At 38.8% G+C, this 21,550-nt stretch overlaps 3 protein-coding genes across 3 annotated transcripts in view; 1 reads left to right on the top strand and 2 right to left on the bottom strand.

Annotated features, from left to right (window-relative positions):
- Nucleotides 1-2,965, bottom strand: part of LOC134673624 (ubiquitin carboxyl-terminal hydrolase puf) — a 76,658-nt gene extending 73,693 nt beyond the window's left edge. Inside the window, exons 1-3 of the mRNA XM_063531623.1 lie at nucleotides 2,758-2,965; nucleotides 2,515-2,611; nucleotides 1,495-2,258 (exon numbers count right to left, since the gene is read on the bottom strand). Of these exons, the coding sequence (XP_063387693.1) occupies nucleotides 1,495-2,258; nucleotides 2,515-2,611; nucleotides 2,758-2,800 (904 nt within the window). The 5' untranslated portion in view covers nucleotides 2,801-2,965. The remainder of the gene's footprint in view (nucleotides 1-1,494; nucleotides 2,259-2,514; nucleotides 2,612-2,757) is intronic.
- Nucleotides 2,966-3,545: 580 nt separating this feature from the next.
- On the top strand, nucleotides 3,546-10,910 carry LOC134673115 (probable Dol-P-Man:Man(7)GlcNAc(2)-PP-Dol alpha-1,6-mannosyltransferase). The gene is made up of 8 exons (XM_063531051.1): nucleotides 3,546-3,735; nucleotides 3,812-3,944; nucleotides 4,074-4,247; nucleotides 4,757-4,910; nucleotides 6,255-6,399; nucleotides 7,107-7,333; nucleotides 8,098-8,238; nucleotides 8,690-10,910. The coding sequence occupies exons 1-8, from the start codon at nucleotides 3,610-3,612 to the stop codon at nucleotides 9,891-9,893; spliced, it is 2,304 nt and encodes a 767-aa protein (XP_063387121.1). The 5' UTR covers nucleotides 3,546-3,609; the 3' UTR covers nucleotides 9,894-10,910.
- Nucleotides 10,911-15,108: 4,198 nt separating this feature from the next.
- LOC134673183 (ecdysteroid-phosphate phosphatase) overlaps nucleotides 15,109-21,550 on the bottom strand; it is a 34,715-nt gene continuing 28,273 nt past the window's right edge. Inside the window, exons 11-14 of the mRNA XM_063531138.1 lie at nucleotides 20,087-20,253; nucleotides 18,857-18,992; nucleotides 17,949-18,058; nucleotides 15,109-15,398 (exon numbers count right to left, since the gene is read on the bottom strand). Of these exons, the coding sequence (XP_063387208.1) occupies nucleotides 15,157-15,398; nucleotides 17,949-18,058; nucleotides 18,857-18,992; nucleotides 20,087-20,253 (655 nt within the window). The 3' untranslated portion in view covers nucleotides 15,109-15,156. The remainder of the gene's footprint in view (nucleotides 15,399-17,948; nucleotides 18,059-18,856; nucleotides 18,993-20,086; nucleotides 20,254-21,550) is intronic.

Raw genomic sequence — 21,550 nt, 5'->3', positions numbered from 1 at the left:
CTTTCAGCTATTTTTGTGTAGTTTAGTTGCAATTTCTGAAGGCGAAGGGTCATGTATTAAGTTAATAGAACTGGTATATATGAAAGCATAACAAAAAATTACCCAAAATTAAAGAAAAATTTTTAAGAAAAATTTTCAAAATGAAACAATAGGCATGTTGACATGAATCGCGAATATATAACATGTTATGTTTTTACCATAGCAGGGAATATTAGAATGCTGAAAATCATATTTTGCAAGTGTAAATATGCGTAATAAATTAATTAAAAATAATCAAAAGTATTTAAAATAATGCCCAGTATCACGTGACTGTAAACGCCAAACGGAGCGCGTGACGTCATGACATGAGAAACACCACAGACAAGTCGTCAAACCTGACCGTAATCCATACGACACCACCAAAGAGTTTGGATGTTCAAAAACTGTATGTATTTTTTATTTCGACAATAGACATTTATTACGTACAAAAAATATTATTACATGATATAAAAATATATATTTATTTGTTATTAAATAAATAAAATGTTATATAATATGATATTTCACCAAAATCTTTTTAATAATTTGGCTGAATGGAACTATCATCGCCATGTTGGCTGTCGGAAACAAAAATAAAATAAAATTCAAAAAGTTATATCTGCACCCGCTATATTTGCACTCACAATTTTAGTTGTATTATAATAATTCATCTTAAATTGTAACTGTAGGTGTTTTTGTGTGAAATAAGTTAATGTGATTCATTTTTAAAATGGTTTTATCATCGCTGAACGTAATAGGTATACATATTGTTCGCAAGTAACAATATCATTTAAGTCAAAATTCGTAACTGCAACGTAAGTATCATGTAACAAATATTTGTTTTATACTCTAGGGTCTTGATTGTTGTTCTTTTACACATAGGCACTGCATAAGACATGTAAAACTTGTTATTCATTATTTTAGCTTATATATTTACGTAATACTGATAAATACTGATCTTTAGAAAGAGAGATAAATTAAATACTACAGCTTTTATTCTACGCTAGGACTGATATTTTGGCAGCAGTTTATTTATCTGTTCGTGACGTCACGTGACAGCTTGGAGCGTTTAGACTCAAACTTTAAACACTAAACTAATTAAGCTCTATTTAGTATTTAAAATTAATGAATAAAAATTTTAAATATTTTTTTTTGTAATAATTACGTGTCGTGAATACAGTTCTAAAAACTTGTCAACATGCCTATTGATATTGTCACTACTTTGAATAAATCTTGTATTTCACACTGCTACTCAAAGTTGAAAGAAAAAAGTCCAGTATGCATCCCATACACACACACATACATAGGTATCACATTTTTCTTTTGATTGACAGAACAAGATACGAGTTTTATTCAAAGTATTCTTTATTCTTTATTTCATTGTAGTGCTGATATGGTATTGACACCACTGAACTTGTTAGGAAGTTGTTGCTTCCTAACAAGTTTGAGCATGTTAATGCTCAAACTTGTTCTTACCTGCCATAGACTTCACAGCTGGTACTCTAAGGTCTTTGTCCTCCAAACTGCACATGTATTTTAAGATTTTACTCCTCAACGGCATGAACAGCTGTGCCACAGCTCGAAAGTTCAACCACAGCTTGAGATTACCCACAGCTGCCACAATCGCATGTGCCATGGACAGCGGCAGCGTGCTTGGCGATGCATGCTCAAATACTGACGTCATTGCACACACCCCACCAAGCTTACAGAACAAGCTAACGTTACGTAGTAGATATGCAGGTATTTCTGTATCATGTAAGTCACAGTAAGAACTTAAATTTGAAATCTCTTGAGCAGACAGGTCATCTAAGCGGCTAAGCGCCGAGTGTTTACAAGCTAAGTATAAAGGGAAATTTAGAAGGAAAATTTTCGAGACAATAGCCATGAGCTTTTCCTTTTGCTGTAAAGACCAGATTTCAGCATCATCAGTGACTGTAGGTTTTGATGCTGTGGATGGAACTTCTGCAGTCTCACTCGGCTCCGCAGGTGTTTTAGACTCCTCAGGTTCGACATGAGCCTGTTCCTCCTTGGGCTCATCACTATTCTCTTCATTGCTGGGTGGGGCCGATTCAGGTGGCTGAGCCTTCTCCTCACACTCCTCAGGAGGTGATGTCTTAGCTGCAGCTATCAACTCATCCTTGAGTAGCTTCAGTTGACACACAGACAAACATAAAATACTCTGCACCACTAAATAAAACCTTTCAAAGTTTTTTACATCTCGGTAGCAGCACATGCATTGCCTGGAAAAACAGTTTCATCTTAACCCCAATTCACAAATAATTTATCATTTCAAACATTATTCCAAGTTTATAGACTTAAAAAACTTGAAACGTGACACTATTTTCTATATTACTCGTGTTTTTAACATAACAGCTGACTCAAATGTGAGTACAATAAGAATAAAACCAGACCCTTACACTGCAGCTTTTTCACATCAAAAAAAACAATGTTGTGTTTAGTTTGTTATCAATAATGTAATATTGAAGTTGTTCTTACCGTTGAGGCCAAGAAATAATGTAGTTCAGGACAGTCTCTAGTTCGTATTGGCTTATAGTTGGGTATTGGGAAACATCGTCAGTTAATCTTGCCTCACCTAAAAACAAAGAATTAAAACCAGAATTTGAAATAGCCGTGACCAATAAATTACTTGTTTTTGTAATAAAATTATCGTTACAGCCCTCGACGTAAACAGAAAGCATAAGAACGAGAACTACAACATTTAGAAACAATGTAACTTACAATTTAGTAAAAGCTGTGAAAACTCCGAACAAACATCACACATTCTTATGGTTTTGTAACAATATTAAGCGAAATATTATTGCAATATCATCGCAGTAATGATTTCGTGTGAAGTATTGACCATAATTGATAATTTTTCGTCTCAGAAAACGAACACTGCCTTGTATGTCACGGAATCCGTTTCCACCATTGTTGACGATTGTTGTCAAAAATTGCGTTTAGTTAGGCGGCTTTACATGTGAAGAATATTTTTATAGCGTGTTAATTTAATTAAACACAAATATGGGTTAAAGGTCAACCAAATGAGTTAGTGTAGTTTGGAAATCAATATTCAGCTGCGTAATTTTGTATAAATTAATGAAATTTCTATATAAAAGTTGAATGTAAGCCTTGCTTCTAAAAATCAAACTGCAAAGTCTGGTTTTATGTGTGTCTAGAGCCAATATTTCATGAACAATCATGGATAAATAATTGTACTTGAAATATCTTATTTTTATCAAATATTTTACTATACTTATTTACAAAAAGGATTTAAATACAAAAACTTGCATTAACAAAACTTAACGTATTATTTTTTCGTTCAAAAAATAAACCAAATACTCACCAGGAGCACGAGAAGTTAAATTGAAATTACTACGTGATTTAAAAAGCAAATGTATGTGAATATTGTAATATTTTCACTTTGTTTTTTATAAAATTATAAAATTATTGATGTGTTTCGCATTTTATCTTATTTTATGTCGTATTTTTGAACGCATTACTTCTGTCATTAAATCTGTCAACAACATCAGAAGTTGACGTTTCAGTTGTGCGCTATGGGTTGATTATTTTTGGATTTTAGTTAAATAAAATATGGCTCAATTGCTTTATGTCATTGCTAGCTTACACGTGTTACTATGCCCATTTACAAAAGTCGAAGAAAGTTTCAATATACAAGCATTTCACGATATTTTATATCATCGACATAACCTCTCACAGGTATTGAAGAAAATCTAATTTTGGATTCTTTAGTGGCATACTCACAAATGTGTAATATTTTAATAACTTGCTCCAGTACGACCACAATGAGTTCCCGGGGGTGGTGCCGCGTACATTCGTCGGGCCGCTTATTATTTCGGCTCTATCGGCACCTATGGCCGCAATTTTTCATCTGTTTGGAATAAATAAGTTTTGGATGCAGTATGTTGGTAAGACCTCATCTACACAAGTACTAAGTTTAATTAATCTCACACAAATTACGATATACTCGTAATAATATATCTACTGCGCATTTTTTTTTAAGTACAGATTTGTTTTTATTTTGATTTTGATTTCAGTGCGTCTAGTATTAGCACTGACAGTGATTGGAGCATGGACGCGGCTGAGGAACACGCTGCAGAAACAGTTTGGGAACACATTTGCTTGGTGGTTCACTTTAATAACAGTCACTCAGTACCACTTCATGTTTTACATGAGCCGTCCACTACCTAATATTCTAGCATTACCCCTTGGTAAGTAAGAAAGAATTCTATAAAAAAAAAAACATTTTTGCGATTTTTTGCACATACTTAAAATATAAATGCTATTTGTAAAACTATCACGCAAAAAGAATTTTAACTTTTATTTGTAAAACCTAGTTTTTTCAAAGTGTACTTATGCGAATTCTACTATATTGAGATTCCATAATGTTGAATAATATAATGGCAGCTGTTTAAAATTATAGCAATAAGAATCTTAATTCAAAATTAGGGTGTAAACAATAATAATATTTTATCAAAGAAGGCTTGATTTCTTATTCTTATATCTTATTGATGTTATTGAGTGATACCAAATCACCTCACCTGATTCTATTATTCAACCATGATACTGTAGGTGAGGGTGGTATTCCATCTGTCCAATTTCTTTGTCCAATGTGTATTTTGTCTCACATTTTGTTTAATGAGAGAGTGACATGCAATGCAATAGTGTTTCAAATTAAATACATTTTATATAGCCTCATATAAAAAAATATATTTTCTAGTGTTGCTAGCCTTTGAAGGATGGATATCAGGCAAGCGCAGGCAGTTCCTGATATCAGCGGGGGCCAGCATGATCATCTTCCGGTCTGAGCTGGCCGTTCTGTTCGGACTGTTCCTTGTCATTGATATGTACTTTAAGAAGATCGACTTCCAAACGTAAGTTACTCCAATCCATTAATAGTAATAGCCTATATTTCATGCATTTTTTTTATTATTTTTACAATTTCGTTGTTATTACATTTATTTTTTTAATATTAATAGCTTTAATAGTATTGAAAATAACATTAATAGTATTTATTTTTAATTTAATCATTAATATCTGGGAGACCGACCTTTGCTCGAAATACACAAAAACTAAAAATGCGCGTTTTCCCAGAGATAAGACCTAGCTAGATAAATTTTTCGCGCCTAAAAACTCCCATATAGAAAATTTTATCGAAATCGTTATGATGATTTTGAATGATAAATATTAATTTGGATTAGACTTTGTTTGATATCTTACAGTTAATATTTTCTTCAGGTTGGTGTGGTGAAAAACTCTGTGTTTCACTCGGGGGCAAATTTTGAGTAACCCTCGTGTTTTGAGACCCTCGCAACGCTCAAGATTCCATTTTTCGAATTTAATTACTTTGCCCCCTTGTCAAACAAATAATTATTTTTATGTTTCTTGTCACTGACATTGCAATATTTTCTTATTTCAATTACTTCATGAAGCATAATGAGTTATATTATATATGTATATTATTATGTAACTCAAATCCATCCTGTTTTCTCCTCAAAAAACATCCTCTACCATACCATTTAAATATGTATATTAGGGCATTAAACAACTGTACCGATATTCGAAACCTAATAATAATATTGAGAGAGTGGCAACACTGCAGTTGGTCGTGGTGTTTCAATAACGTCTAACCGTCACATTCCTGACAAAATGTATGGGGTTTGACATTGACCGTCAGTTTTGTGACGATTGCTAACCGGCCGTCAATGGTACACAGTTAAGTCACAGAATAAATAATAGTACCTACTAGATATAGAAGACTCACTCTCTAACTACTACTAACAAAACGCGTCTGCTACAATCAGGATAGATATGGCCGCTAGGTGGCGACAGCGCCACGCGCGGCTCATGGCTAGTCACCAACATTGGTGTGGAACGGATGTACTTTTGTACGAACGGATGGACGAAATCGCGGAGTGAGCCACGCCTGGTAAAGTGAAAATTCTCATTAATTTTGACGACCGGTCTGGCCTAGTGGGTAGTGACCCTGCCTATGAAGCCGATGGTCCCGGGTTCGAATCCTGGTAAGGGCATTTATTTATATGATGATACAGATATTTGTTCCTGAGTCATGGTTGTTTTCTATGTATTTAAGTAATTTTATATTATATATATCGTTGTCTGAATACCCAAAACACAAGCCTTCTTGAGCTTACCTTGTGGGGCTTAGCCAATTTGTGTAAAAAAAAATGTCCTATAATATTAATAAAATTTCCCAGGTTGCTCAAGATAGTGTTGCCGGCGGGCGCGGGCCTGGTGGCGCTGACCGTGGTGGTGGACTCCGTGTTCTGGGGGCGGCTGCTGTGGCCCGAGGCCGAGGTGTTCTGGTACAACACCGTGTTGAACAAGAGCTCGGATTGGGGTGTATCCTTTTTAACATGGGGATTTTTGAGTGGAAATGTAAACGTCCGTAAGCTATAATGAAAAATGTCCTTATTGTTTAACACATTCAGTGCCGAAAACTCGACTATCGGGTATTTTATGATTTCGTTCCCAGGCCGGACGACCCGAGTCGGGATCGTGGTACTACTGCTTTATATGCTGAAATTGTGGCCTGGCGCGGACGTCTTGTTTGGCTGGGTGGCAATTAATGTGTTAACTGATTCGGGGCTGATGACACGCCTGCCGTGTCATCAATGTTTTTTACGTGTGGCGTATGACACGGGAGGAGTGTTATCATATTCTATGGCGCATGGCATGGCTGCCGTGTCATGAAATGATTGTTCCGCGCCACAGCCAAATTTTTCGAAAATCGAAAATGGAACACGCAACGAATCAGTTAACAGCTAAATTGTTTGTTACGGTCTTACTTTAATGTCATAAAAAAGGAACGTGGTTAGAAATACGTCTAGGTAGTCGCGAGTCCATACTAGAAGTAGCGGTTGATGTATTGAGGTGCGTGCGAGAACGCCTCATGCTAGCAGGTCTATGTTTAGACTGGTTTTCAATTAGGATTTTGAGAATTTGTCGTACTAGGAAAAGCCTATATTACAGATCTGTGGACATTCGACGTCTAGCTAGACCTATCTATGACTATTAATTTGAAAATCAGGTCCTTAACCAATAATCAGACTTCCCCATTCCTCTGGTACCTATACTCGGCGCTGCCCCGCGGGCTCGGCCCGAGCCTGCTCCTAGCGCCCCTAGGCGCGTACCTAGACAAACGAATGGTGCAAGTGGTCGCTCCGGCCCTTGTCTACGTGCTGCTGTATTCAATGTTGCCGCATAAAGAGCTGCGGTTCATTATATATGTGTTCCCGTTGTTCAATATGGCGTCCGCTGCGGCCTGCTCTTATATGTAAGTTGTTCATATTATTAGATACTTGACTGGCCCCTAGATACTATACCTAGACAAGCGAATGGTGCAAGTGGTCGCTCCGGCACTTGTCTACGTGCTGCTGTATTCAATGTTGCCGCATAAGGAGCTGCGGTTCATAATATACGTGTTCCCGTTGTTCAATATGGCGTCCGCTGCGGCCTTCTCTTATATGTAAGTTGTTCATATTATTAAGTACAGTCAGCGTCGTAAAGTCGCCATACAAATAATATGGTGTACCGAACTATTTGAATACTTTGGATTTGGATGCTACCTACTATACAACGCTGACTGTACCTAGGCTGGCCAGCCTAGGTACAGTCAGCGTTGTAGATACTATACCTAGATAGGGGATAGTGCAAGGAGTCACCGCGGCACGTTTCTACGAGTTATAAATCATGGGACTATTATTTGTATAATATTCATAATCATAATCTTTATTGTTTGTGAGAAATGGGCTATATTGCCAGTAACGACTACTATCTAAGAATGGATTATTTATGTCATAAATTTATATTAAACTCAGGTATCAAACTCCCGATAAAAATGAAATTTCGCTCATGGGTCATGTCCTCATATTATAATATGATATACACATTGTCATATTGTGTCAACCTTAATTTTTTATTTAATCTTATATCAATGTGATAAGGTCTACAATTAGTTTTAAAGTTAGCCTACACAGATAGATTTGACCTGGCGAAATTAACGTTAATACGAGTAAATTAACTCAATGTTTTTTTTAGATTCACTCGCCGAACGAAAGCACCGATCTTCGAGCTCCTGTTCTGGGGCACCGTTGTGGTGGTGGTCGGCAATGTGCTGCTGTCGGTCGCCTTCGTGTCCGTGGCCATGACCAACTACCCGGGTGGGGTCGCCATGACGAGGTAAGGTTTCAACCTAAATGGATAAATACTTGTTTGTGGATTACAGTAAATTGCGAGAACCAAATGAAGTGGGTGGGGCTTTTCGTGTAAGACGCCCAAGTACCAGTATAGCTTTAGGATCCACATTGAATCGCATTAGAAAATTGTGACCTTCAAGATACAAGGTTATACATATTAGGTATATTTTTAGTGTTCCGTATAAAACTTTGTTCACGGAACACTTATGGGATCACTTCGGTCTTGAAAATTAGTTAAATTCGTTTTTCTCCGAGACCGTTTGACGTAAATACGTAAATAGGTACCTAAAATTTGGAATATTTGTAGTATTTAATCTAATTATGCTTTTTCTATGCTTTTAAGAGAATTTGAGACAACAATTTTATTAGTATAACTTAAATAGTCCAAGATTCACTCATCTACACTAGTTTTAGTCAATTCCATATTTTTTCAGATTCCACAAGCTCCTAAAGAACGAACCATACGTCCACGTACATATCAGCAACTTGGCAGCACAGACCGGCGTCACCAGGTTCACACAGATCCACGACCATTGGCAATACAGCAAAAACGAATCTCTCGACGCGGAACAATTACAACAGTACACCCACCTCCTAATAGAAGCTAAGAGTAAATATTCACCTAACCTCAAAGCATTCACACATACGCATACAGTTCTAGAGGGTATAGAGACATTTTCTGCAATTTCACTAAATTATAAAATTTTACCTCCGATCAAAATAAAAACTCGCCCAGCGCTGTTTATTCTACAGAGGAGAGATTTTCGTGAATATCCACAAGGTCATAAACTACGTATTGATAGCGGTGGTCGAGAGGAACCGGATTTAAGTAGACCTCCTGACGACGGTATGTACAATGAATTGGAAACAGAATATACTAATTATGATAGTTCTGAATCTGAAGGTGTGCCAGATGAAGAACAATTTGAAGAAGAAGTACGGATAGTTGAAATTGAGGAGCCAATAGTTAAAGCAGAAAATATTGTTGAAACTGAAGAAGAATCTCCTGCAAACGACGAGACAGCAAATGATGCAAGTGATCTACCCGTCGAAGATAGTATGGGCGAAATAGACAACACACTACCTGTTCAAGAAATTGAAGAGAAGGCAGAATCTAAAAAGTCAAAAGTTAAGAAAGCAATTGAAGAGTTAAAAAGTTTGAGGAAAGAGAAAAAACGAAAAGCGATAGCGAAAATAAAATCTGAAACTCGAAAAGAGGTTGTGGCATCTGCGAAAGAAAAGCTTAGGGAGTTGATGAGACGACACAAAAAGATCGCGGAGGAACTCTCTGATGACGGCGTTGGTGCAGAACATATAGTTGAAGTTGATGGCAGAGGTGATATACCTGAAGAAATACAGGAAACCGTCGTGGAAGAACTAACTCAACTTGATACTGAAAATCAAATTGAAAAGGATCAAGATGTAACTAAAAATATTAAAGTTAGTGACGAAACGGCGGGCACAAATAAAATCATAGACGAAATAGTGGAAGAAGTTATAGCTAGACTTATAGATAGGAAAATATATGACCATAAAACTAAACCGGAGGATATCAAAGCCGAGGACAGGCAAGTGATCCAACAGATTGTAGTAGAGGTCTTAGCAGAGAAAATGAACTATACTAGATTTGATCAGTAATTGTTTTTAGTATTTACTGACATTGTTACAGTTACTAATTTGATCTCGGATATAGTTATCTAACGGTCTACTTTACCGTCAGATTAAAATAACTACGTACACAGCAAATTTTGAGATATGCAGCCCTGGTTTGAATACTTCTATCCAGAACATTATTATATATTAACCTTTTCGACGCCGTATCAAACAAAAGCTGTCACTCGGACGCCACGTAACCGAAGTGTCTAAACTGAAATTGAACTTTATGCAAATGCACGTAGGTCTATGTTGCTCTGTGGTCTGTGACCTATTAATCAGTCTTTGGCATTGGACCTGCGGTGCAGATATATCGGTCATTAGCGTCCAAAAGGTTAAATCATATTTATATCGGGTCTATTATGTAACCTGCTTAGCAGCATCGGAAATAAATGTAGCAAAATGAATTCGCGATAGACCTGTCGATAACTATGATTTAATATGTATTCAAAACGAGACAACGAAACGAAACGTTTATGTACGAAATATCATTTGATATTTGCCAGTCGCTTTTCGGTGAAGGAAAACATCGTGAGGAAACCGGACTAATCCCAATAAGGCCTAGTTTACCCTCTGGGTTGGAAGGTCAGATGGCAGTCGCTTTCGTAAAACTAGTGCCTACGTCAAATCATGGGATTAGTTGTCAAGCGGACCCCAGGCTCCCATGAGCCGTGGCAGAATGCCGGGATAACGCGAGGAAGAAGAAGAAGGTGTATTCAAAACGAGGAAGTTTTAAATGTTATATCCTATCCAGAGAAGTTTAATATCGCTACATTTCAATGTTCGAATCTTTAGAACAATTTATGATTATTCAATGCATTTTACAGGTAACAGCATTTCTCTAATACATAGCATTTTATACTAATGCAATATTTTACTGTTAGCATTTAATGGCAAGATATCTAGTCACATATCCGAAAAATCTGTCTATTGTTGAATTTGTCGTTGTGTATTTATTATTAAGATTTTCTTACGATGTGTAAATAAAACGATTAATAATTATGAGGCTTTTATTCAATCTTACATATCTTAAGTGTATTGAATTATTTACTTACATTGATAATCATGATTAATAACAATCTAATCAGTCTAATAAGGCATAAGTACACAATGCACAGGTACCATGATTGAAGTCGTGTGGGTAAACTCTGCCGTGGGAGCTTCCACAAGAACTAAGCCGCAATTGCACAGCTACAGTGCAATTTCAGGCTTGTCCTCAATAATCTATCCCGGTTATAAAACAAAATAAAAAACCAATGCTGGCGCCATCTGTAAAATACTTTGATCAGACAGCCCCATTACAAGACTTATACAGTGTTCCTTAGTGTAAGGCCTGAGTGGACGCTCGGAGCGGAGCGTTCGGCGGGGCGTGCAGCGTGGCGTCGGGCTCACAAGTGATTTGAGCAGCGTGCACTAAGGCCGCTCCTATACGTTTGTATTTGTTTAACATGCACGCCGCACGCCCCGCCCCTCTGCACGCTCAACTCGAGTGTCCACTCAGGCCTTACACTTAGGGTGGTATTCCATCTGTCCAATGTGTATTTGCGGTCTCACATTTTTCTTAATGAGAAATTAAGACGCAATGCATATTAGACAGGTGGAATACCACCCTTAGCTAGTACTAAGTAATTCTTTATTTATTTTATTCATAACAATAAATTATTGTGTTGAACATAAGCTTAAACTTAATTGATGGACCTTATGAGTTATGTCTTTGCCATAAGGTTTACCAATCGTCAGTTAATGGCACACATTGTCCACAGACAATGGTACAAAAATAATTGAAATATTTAAATTGGCAGTGACGTTTGCTTTGCAAACAACAAATCCAAAAGATTATATAAAAGTACAAACATGTTATTGACTTTGATGGTTCTATAATCTATATTAGGGTGGTATTCCACCTGTCCAATTTCTTTATCCAATGTCATTGCGTCTCACTCTCTCATTAAGAGCCCTTTAACGTGCACACTAGCGCCTCAGTTAAATAGTCGCAATTATTTAAATTTAACGAAAGATATTGAAAAAAGGGGGGCGCTATGTACTGTATTGTGTATTTAAGTACCTTTTGAATACATCAAACCAGTTTTTATGTTGCTGGTTTCGTCAATCTAGGAACTCAAAACAAAAACGGCCGTTTCAACTTTGGACGCATAGATTTACGAATCCAGCAACATAAAAACTAGTTTGATGAATTCAAAAGGTACTTAAATACACAATACAGTACGTAGCGGCCCCCTTTTTTCAATATCTTTCGTTAAATTTAAATAATTACGATTATTTAGCTGTGGCGCTAGTGCGCACGTTGAAGGGCTCTTACGCAAAATGTGAGACGCAATACACATTGGACAACGAAATTGGCCAGGTGGAATGCCACCCTTAAATATGTTATAAATGCCTATCAACACTGACTAGAAATTAAATACTATGTGGACCTTTCGGCCACTGCATGAATTTCTTCAGTGACAATAGGGAATATTACACAATACTCTGCGTAGAGGGCGCCACAAGCGCAATCACAGGGCATCCAATCTGGACTTAGAATGAAGGTTAATGCTCAGTGACAAAACAATATAGTAGATTAAGAGCCCTTCAACGTGCACACTAGCGCCACAGCTAAATAATCGTAATTATTTAAATTTAACGAAAGATATTGAAAAAAGGGGGCCGCTACGTTCTGTATTGTGTATGTAAGTACCTTTTGAATACATCAGACTAGTTTTTATGTTGCTGGATTAGTCATTCTATGCGTCCAAAGTTAAAATGGCCGTTTTTGTTTCGAGTTCCTAGATCGACGAATGTTTGATGTATTCAAAAGGTACTTAAATACACAATACAGTACGTAGCGGCCCTTTATTCAATATATTTCGTTAAATTTAAATAATCACGATTATTTAGCTGTGGCGCTAGTTTGCACGTTGAAGGGATCTTAAGTATTTCAAACAGTAAAATTAAATTATTTTATACGCCATAAGTTTGATATCTATAAATAATTAAGTAACAATAGAATCCTATCGTTCACTGAAGCACTAGGAATGTGGAAAACAGTTCCACGTAATTATCACAGTAAGATGAACGTGTTATACAAAATATGATAAACTATAAAAATTAACAGGCAATGTCTTCATCAACTCTAGCTTTTTATTTAATTAGAATGATTTATATTCAAGAGTTATTAAATGGCTTAATTTAATAACTTATAAAAATATCAAGGATAAAAAGAATAAAATTCCACGATTTAAATAATTTTTAACAATTTGGTGTTAGTTACGACGGCCATATTTCGTAACATTATTCGTAACAAATTAAATTGATGTATCTATGATTGAAATTATTTGAAATTTTATGAGACTTCCAAATACTTCTAGTAAACTTAATCAGAACAAACTTGATTTGACCACACATATTTATCACAAATAATTGCAATCAAATAAATTGGCATTTTTACTTATAAAATCAATGCCATTAAACCACAATATTATCTAAGTATACACCTTAAAAAAATTACGCGGTCAAGTCAGCGCAACCCTAAGAACTCTTTCCCACGACGTCCAATTTTTTGCGGGTACCGTACCCTGTACGTGTGCAGGATCCCGTTTTTAATAGCATGCGTGCACGGTGCCCGCAAACAGAATGCTCTGACCGCTACTGTTGTATTGTATTGTATAGGGATGCCACGAATATTCGGCAACTATTCGGTATTCGGCCACTTTGCCGAATATTCGGTATTCGGCCGAATGTTGCCTACTATTCGGCCGAATACCGAATACCTGTTGCACCTACCTAAAAAGAAAATTACACAAAAAAAATTGCCAAAAACTAGGTATATAATGTATTCTTGGAAAGTTAGTTAAATACCATGGTACGTTTTTGAGCATTTGTTGATTACAGAATATTTTATTTTTATCATGGGTCTGATTTGATTGACTCTAACAACATTAATTGATTCTGTTCAACATAAAAATACATGTTAGCAAACGTTGTGATTTGTTGGCGAACAGTTTTCATAATAATTGTGACTCAAAATGTTCGCATTTCATGCCGAATATTCGGTTGCCGAATATACGGTATTCGTCCGAGAGGTGGGGCCGAATATTCGGTATTCGGCCAAATCCTCTATTCGGGGCATCTCTAGTATTGTAGTTCGGGCGATTTTCCGTAACTCGACGACTTGCGCCTATTTTGCGTGATAGGGGGTGGGCTAGTCCTGCCAGCCCAGTTCCTCGAGGAATCCTATGAACGTTACTATACTACTAAAACGGGATCCTGCAGGAAACTGGACTTTAGCGAGAAAGAGCTTTAAGCCGTGGTATGCCAGAGCGCGTTTTCGCGTACAGTCGCCATCAAATATATCGGAGCGGCCAAGGTGGTCACAAATATCTGAACACGCCTCTATCGTCAAGGCGTTAGAGTGCTCGTTCAGATATTGTGAACACCTTAGCCGCACCGATATGTCTGATGGCGACTGTACGAGGAAAATATTAGAAAAAAATAATCACGGCACACGAGAGGTTAAGGACTGGATACAGCGTAGCATCGTATGGGAAGACAGTAACATTTATAGAATGTGTGTGTAGGTCTGTTAAAATTAAAACATACATAGTGTATGAAAATGACGACATGTTATACCTGCGATCTAACGATTCAGAGTTCGACCAACATGCTCAGATACAGCTAATATCTCACTTACTTCAACAATATTACTTAAGCTTTTATTTTATAATAAATACATAGTAATTCTACTAAGTACCTATAAAAAGGTCCCCATCAAACTATCGTTCGTTTTCTTAGCATTAGAAAGAACTTGCAAGAAGGTAAGCGATCTTGAAATGTCTTTTAATTGAAAAACGCTTTTTAAAATTCAAAAATTATTACTTATGAAAGCATAAGAATATAAATGATTGTATTAGATTTGTAATTGTTAAATATTTGCCGTAAGTTATTTTTAAAATGTGTTTTTCAATTAAAAGACACATCAAGATTGTTTACCTAGTTTCTAATGCTAAAAAAAACGAACATTAGCAGCGTTACCCCGCCGTGTTGGCCGAAACGTTAATGCAATTAACCATTATTGGCCATTAACCATTATAAATTGAACCGTAAACCGTAACGGACGGTTACAGTTTACGGTTCAATTTATAATGGTTTTCGCAATTAACGTTCGGTCAACACTGCCCCGCCGTATGGCGACGGAGACCTGTCGGTCAAGTCAGAACGGGGATCGTTCCCTCTCCCTGTACATTAATAATTACAAATCCAGCAACGTCTTCCAATCGAACCTGCCCGAGCTGGAGTTAATTGAGGGGGGGCAGGGCGGGGAGACCACCTGCCAGGGGCGGTCGCGCATGGCGGCCAGCGCGCAGTACGGCACGCGCAGCAGCTGCGGGCTCAGCGAGTAGGGCGGCGCACAGGCGCCGGCGCTCAGCCGCTTCAGCGCGTGCACCATGATGTCGAGCGTGGCCGCGTGACCGATGAACATTATGTTGCCGCCTGAATAATAGTTATTTGTTTTACAAGGGGGCAAAGTTGTTGTTTAACCGCTCGTGCTAATATTGATACCCGAGGAAGCGAAAGATTCCAAAATTGAATCTTGAGCGTTGCGAGGGTTTCAAAGCGTGAGGGTTAAACAAAATTTGCCCCCGAGTGAAACACAACATTTTTCACAACACCGACCCGAAGCAAATAGTAAATGTAAAATATCAAACAGAATCAAACGAAATCAAATCCAATTGAATGTTATTAAATATTTATCATCCAAAATCATCATTTAAAAGTCAATTCTACCAGTAAACATAAGAAAACAACTCAAAATTTGCATTTGATTACTTTGCCTCACATGTGAATAAAATGCAACTTTGCTGTCAGTTTTTGAAATGCAAAGTAAACCTTTCCGAGCTGGTGTGGTGAAAAATAAATTAACACGTTTAAAAACCCCCCACACGTAATCGGACACCAGACACGAACCGGCTGAAACTATTTTGATGAGTCGTGTGTAAGAACCAGAACCGGTTCACCCGTTCGAGAGTCACTGTGCCACAGACAGGTGAGACGGGCATACACACCCATATCTTACTAACTAATTAGTTACTAGTTGTAAAGTAAGATATGGGTGTGTATGCCCGTCTCACCTGTCCTCACCATAGTCACAGATTATATAATAGTTCTTACGAACAGATACTTATCTCTCAAACAAAACGCAAATACCTACCGTTTTGATACCTACACAAAAATACAATGGAGTGCCCTTCAACGCGCCGCTCCCCGCACCGCGCGCACCGGCACAACACTAGGGTTGCTGACGCTTAGAAATGATAAATAAATACCTACTTAAACAGCGGAGTGAAATAAAAGGAAAGCTAAATCTTAAATTATACCCAATATTCCGATTATGCGTTAGTGTTTGCGAAATAGTCATTTTAAAAGGTCATATGTCCCTGCAGTAACCGCAGTGTTTACGCCGTTTTATAAACCGCGCAATAATCCCAGCAAGAATTAGTTTTACAACTTCGTGTAATTAAAATCAGATAGGGATTAATGTTACACAATAAAGAAAAATAATAGCGACCCCATGAATACAGGTAATTAATTATAAGTTAACCAGAACAAAAATGAGTAGGCACTTTCCGGTGTAAAGGTAACTTACTGTCGTTAAAATAAACATTTACCAAAATAAATTAAAAATTTGCTAAGTACCCATTTCAAATAGATAGATATCTAAAACTATACATTTGTCATACATAATAAACATTACATGTTTAATTAAAGAAATTCAATAGTAGGTAGGTACCTACTACGTAGCTTGTAACTATCGTAAACATTGACAGTGCGGCGCGCGGTGACGTGCGTATGTAAGCGCGTGTGGCAACCAACTGTAGAGATGGGTAACTCAGGAGTGATAGATAAAAAAGATATATATCTTTCTCGTTTCATGAATCACTCTTCTTGTCTTTACGAATCCGAATGTGTCAGTATATCCGTACCGCTCACTCCCTCGGCAACTGTTTACTAAAGCGAAAGCGATGTCTCGGTCGCGCGTCGACCGAAGTAACACGAACGAGCGACAGCGGTCGTTCAGGCGGATTCGGACGCGTCATTCGCTATTCCGCGGGAACGAGAAGTAGATAGTATAGTATTTCTCGCTCGCGCAGGATGCAATGCAAATTGCAATGCTGAGTTATTAATTCGGTGAATGAGTTACATTGCATTGCATTTAATAAAATGTAAACAAAAAGCAATAAGGTATTTTATCAGGCAAATATATTCTTCAATTTAATTAATTTATTTTGATGTGTGAAAACTTACAGAAGTTTTAATAACAATTCTGTATCTCTCTCATTCATAAGATGACGCAAAGTCTGTAAGTGTCGATACAGTTACGAGTGGGACAACTGATACACACGGATATAAAGATATAAAAGAGTGATACATATCCCAGTGGTAAAAAGATATATATCAATCTTTTCCCTCTACTGACACATTTCGCCCATCTCTAACCAACTGGCTTGCTTTTCTACCGTGAACGGGAGCAGATTCGTAGGTATAAATCCGAGCTCGCGCGGAGAGTTCCGTAGGCCTGCCATAGTTAATTAATTTAAGAAGATATTAAATAAAATAATTACAAACTAACTAATTAATTAATTTACAAATTAATTAATTTGTAAATTAATTAGTTACTAGTTGTAAGTATCCTCTTATTTTATTTAATCTCTTCTTAAATTAATTAACTAAACTTTAACTTTTGCTTGTATACTAAGTCTTAGTTATTTAAATAAAATAGGTCTTTGTAATAATATCTAATGTCAACTGAATTAGGAACCCAAGTCACAGGCATAGCCTAGCACATTCAGTGCCAGCAGGAGCTACGCGCTACGAGTGTAGCCGATAACACGAGAGAAACCGTATGTAGCGAAAAGCGCCTACGAACAGATAACCCGCCTATCGGGTCGCTAGCAGTGAATGTGCTAGTTTGGGATCCACCTGTGTTCATATGTCTGTAAGATTGTTTTCTATTGTCAATAAATTATTCTTATTTTACGATACCTTCTGCCTCAGTGTCCTTGACCGCCGAATGCATAACTAGCTCGTTCCTTTTGTAAAATTCTTCTAAAGTCTCTGATGTGGTAACGTCCAATTCCATGTACGGCTTGTAACTGTAAAATAAAACGATTATTTTGAAAGACGACTATTAATTGAAAGTTTATATCGAGTGTGTGTATTTGATGTAATTTCAGAGGCCAACAGATTACCAGTTCGCCGGACGATATCAGCGTGTTAGTTAATCGCAAAAGGTGACAGTTACGAACAACTGACAGACTGATATCTTCCGGCGGACTGGTAATCTGTGGGCCCGTTTAGAGTCTTACCCCCTTATTCATAAACGTTTACTAAAGTTGACAAGCCGATAATAATCGTTTGTCCCTTTCCATCATATCAATACGTCGGAAAGGGACAAACGATTATTATCGGCTTGTTAACTTTAGTAAACGTTTATGAATAAGGGGGTTAAACCTTAGAGCATTTAGTAACTGGAGACGTCATGGCTGTCATTTTCTTTACGAAACAGTTTGCCGATATTTGCGGGGGAGGGAATGTCAAATATATTGCTATTTCTACATGATTTGTACGTAACGTACAAATAGCCATGTCAGTCCATACCAAAGTTTGCACAATTGTGCAAGTTTTTCGGCGGAGGGGTAAGCTCTTAAAGGCGACTCCAGTTATTAAATGCTCTAAGTGTAAAGGCCTGAGTGGACGCTCGGAGCGGAGCGTTCGGCGGGGCGTGCAGTCGGGCTCACAAGCGTTTTGAGCAGCGTGCACTAAGGCCGCTCTTATACGTTTGCATTTGTTTAACATGCACGCCGCACGCCCCGCCCCGCTGCACGCTCAACTCGAGCGTCCACTCAGGCCTTACACTAAGGTCTCCACACGTTAAAAGCGATAGTACTCACTTCAAGTCGACGTTGATCCCGGCTTTGTGGAGCTCCTGCGGCGTCATGAAAGGAGCCATTCCTTTGGGCAGGTGCCAGTTCTTGTACTCGAACAGACCCGGCTCCACCTTCACCTTGAGAGACGGGTCTTGGTAACCTGGAAAAGTGAACATTGTACAGTCGCCATCAGATATATCGGAGCGGCCATGGTGTTCACAATATCTGAACACGTACTCTAACGCCCTGACAATAGAGGCGTGTTCAGATATTTGTGAGCACCTTGGCCGCTTCGATATACATATCTGATGGCGACTGTACTATAATAGTAGGAAACAGAGCAAATGGATCGATTAACTATTTCTTGTTATTTTGTCGCGTCACTCAGGAAAAAATGTTTTTTTTTTACAGTCGAGAATCAGAAATCTTAGAAACGCGAGCTCATTCGGTCCTACTGGGAAACAAACTTATCACAAGTTTTGTCAAGTCCAAGACAAGACGTTCTAGGGAGCGTGACTGTACGCGTACACTCCCTTAATTTAGCCCTATATAAGCTCTTAAATTATGTTATTCAAGACATTATAGATCGATACTCCAAGCATGTAGTAGTTTCATTCAACGTCCCACCTCACATGGCGACCCTGCCAGGATATATGAGGTGGGACGTTGAATAGAATAGCATAGAGTGTACGCGTAGTGCACCCACTACAGGGCCAGCCCACACTACCGTTATTGCAGCTGAAATAAAGATATTGCCTACTAAGGGTTTCAAAAAGACATTGTATAAAATATTAATTGACAATTGTTTTTACAGTATAAACGAATTTTTATTGCATACGTTTTAAAATGTTAATTGACATCTGAAGATCTTTTGTAATTATCCTATTTAATGTTTTTTTTATATACTTAATTTTCATTTTCATTTCAGTATTTTTATGTTATAAATATTGTTAATTGATGCTAAATCATAATTAATCTTGTAAATATAATATAATGAACTTTAAGTGACAGAGTGATCTAATCACTGACAACTGTTTTCACACGTCTGCCTAGACTGAATGTATCATGGGACGCAATGCTTGTAATTTAAGATCTTATATTACCATATGTTCATTGTGAATAAACGATTTCATTCATTCATTCAGTAGCGCCAACGTTGCGTCGCAGTAGCCACAGAGTTGACTAGCTAGACGCTAGTGCGGGGTGCCCCTAAGAGAGAGTAGTAAGCCGAATGACTTTAGTACGAGTATTTACCCTCCAGCAGGCAGTGCGCCGTCTCCACGCAGCGCAGCGCGGCCGAGGCGTACACGTGCGAGACGGGCACCTGCGCCAGGCGGAGCCCCTCGCCCACCAGCGTCGCCTGCAGCCGCCCCACTCGGGTCAGAGGGGTGTCTTTGGAGTACGAGTCGCAGCCGCCCACTCTGAAATATCAGAATAGTAATATCACTAAAATGTTTTGGATGTCGGACAACTCGAAGCCTACTGAGCTCACAATCACTGGTGACACGTTGGAACTGGAATAAATAGTGGAGTAGTATTCCCCCTGTCCAATGTCATTGCATCTCACTCTCTCATTAAGCAAAATTTGAGACGCAATACACAATGGACAGATAGAATACCACCCTTGGCACCCTTTGATTTTTATGTTACAACAATTTTGAGCTCCCGGCGATACAAATGAGACGCGAACTCAACAAGCTTAGCAAGCTAACGGACCGAAAAGGTTTACAGCGGCGGTACCACGGTCGCATTTTTATCGCTTGTCACCATGCCTGTCACGTTCTAACAAGAATGTAAGTGCGAAAGTAACATAGTGACAAGCGATAAAAATGGATCCATGCTGCGCTCGCAGGAAAACAAAGATACATTAGACTTATATCGACCGGCGGCTCTGTGAGCTCGGCGTCGGCGAAAGCTGGCGGGATACCGCTCTGGACCGATCAAAGTGGCGTGCTCTTGTGTTGGAGGCCAAGACTCATTTTGGGTCACCGCGCCAGTAAGTAATCGTAAGTATATCGACCAGGATATGGACCGTGATTACCTATTTGTATTGTTTTCGAAAAACAATATATATAGTCCTCCATGTCGTGTCCGACAACGGCGACCTTTACAAATTCCTCTGATGAGATACATGTCGGAGTCTCACCGTTCGCCGAGTGTGAGCGGCATGTTGAGGTCCTTCCGCACGTAGTTGCCGGCCTCGTCGAAACAGAACGGGACCCACGAGCCGTACGTGAGGTCCACGCGCTCGCCGTGGCGCATCGCGAAGAACCAGCGCCGGTCTGACCGGCTATACAAGTCGGAGACTCACCGTTCGCCAAGTGTAAGCGGCATGTTGAGGTCCTTCCGCACGTAGTTGCCGGCCTCGTCGAAGCAGAACGGCACCCACGACCCGTACGTGAGGTCCACGCGCTCGCCGTGCCGCATCGCGAAGAACCAGCGCGGTCTGACCGGCTATACAAGTCGGAGTCTCACCGTTCGCCAAGTGTGAGCGGCATGTTGAGGTCCTTCCGCACGTAGTTGCCGGCCTCGTCGAAGCAGAACGGCACCCACGACCCGTACGTGAGGTCCACGCGCTCGCCGTGGCGCATCGCGAAGAACCAGCGCCGGTCTGACCGGCTATACAAGTCGGAGTCTCACCGTTCGCCGAGTGTGAGCGGCATGTTGAGGTCCTTCCGCACGTAGTTGCCGGCCTCGTCGAAGCAGAACGGCACCCAC

Source organism: Cydia fagiglandana, chromosome 18, assembly GCF_963556715.1.
Source record: "Cydia fagiglandana chromosome 18, ilCydFagi1.1, whole genome shotgun sequence".
Classification (NCBI taxonomy): Eukaryota; Metazoa; Arthropoda; class Insecta; order Lepidoptera; family Tortricidae; genus Cydia; species Cydia fagiglandana.
Note: the sequence above shows the minus strand (reverse complement) of the source record. Positions and strands in the feature narration are given on the sequence as shown.

What these genes read in the sequence shown, in the direction of transcription:
- LOC134673115 (XM_063531051.1), top strand. Translation starts at nt 3,610, where the DNA reads ATGGCTCAATTGCTTTATGTCATTGCTAGCTTACACGTGTTACTATGC. An exon ending in AAGAAGATCGACTTCCAAAC is followed by an intron (nt 4,911 to 6,254) that starts GTAAGTTACTCC and finishes AAAATTTCCCAG; the next exon opens with GTTGCTCAAGATAGTGTTGC. An exon ending in ACAAGAGCTCGGATTGGGGT is followed by an intron (nt 6,400 to 7,106) that starts GTATCCTTTTTA and finishes ACCAATAATCAG; the next exon opens with ACTTCCCCATTCCTCTGGTA.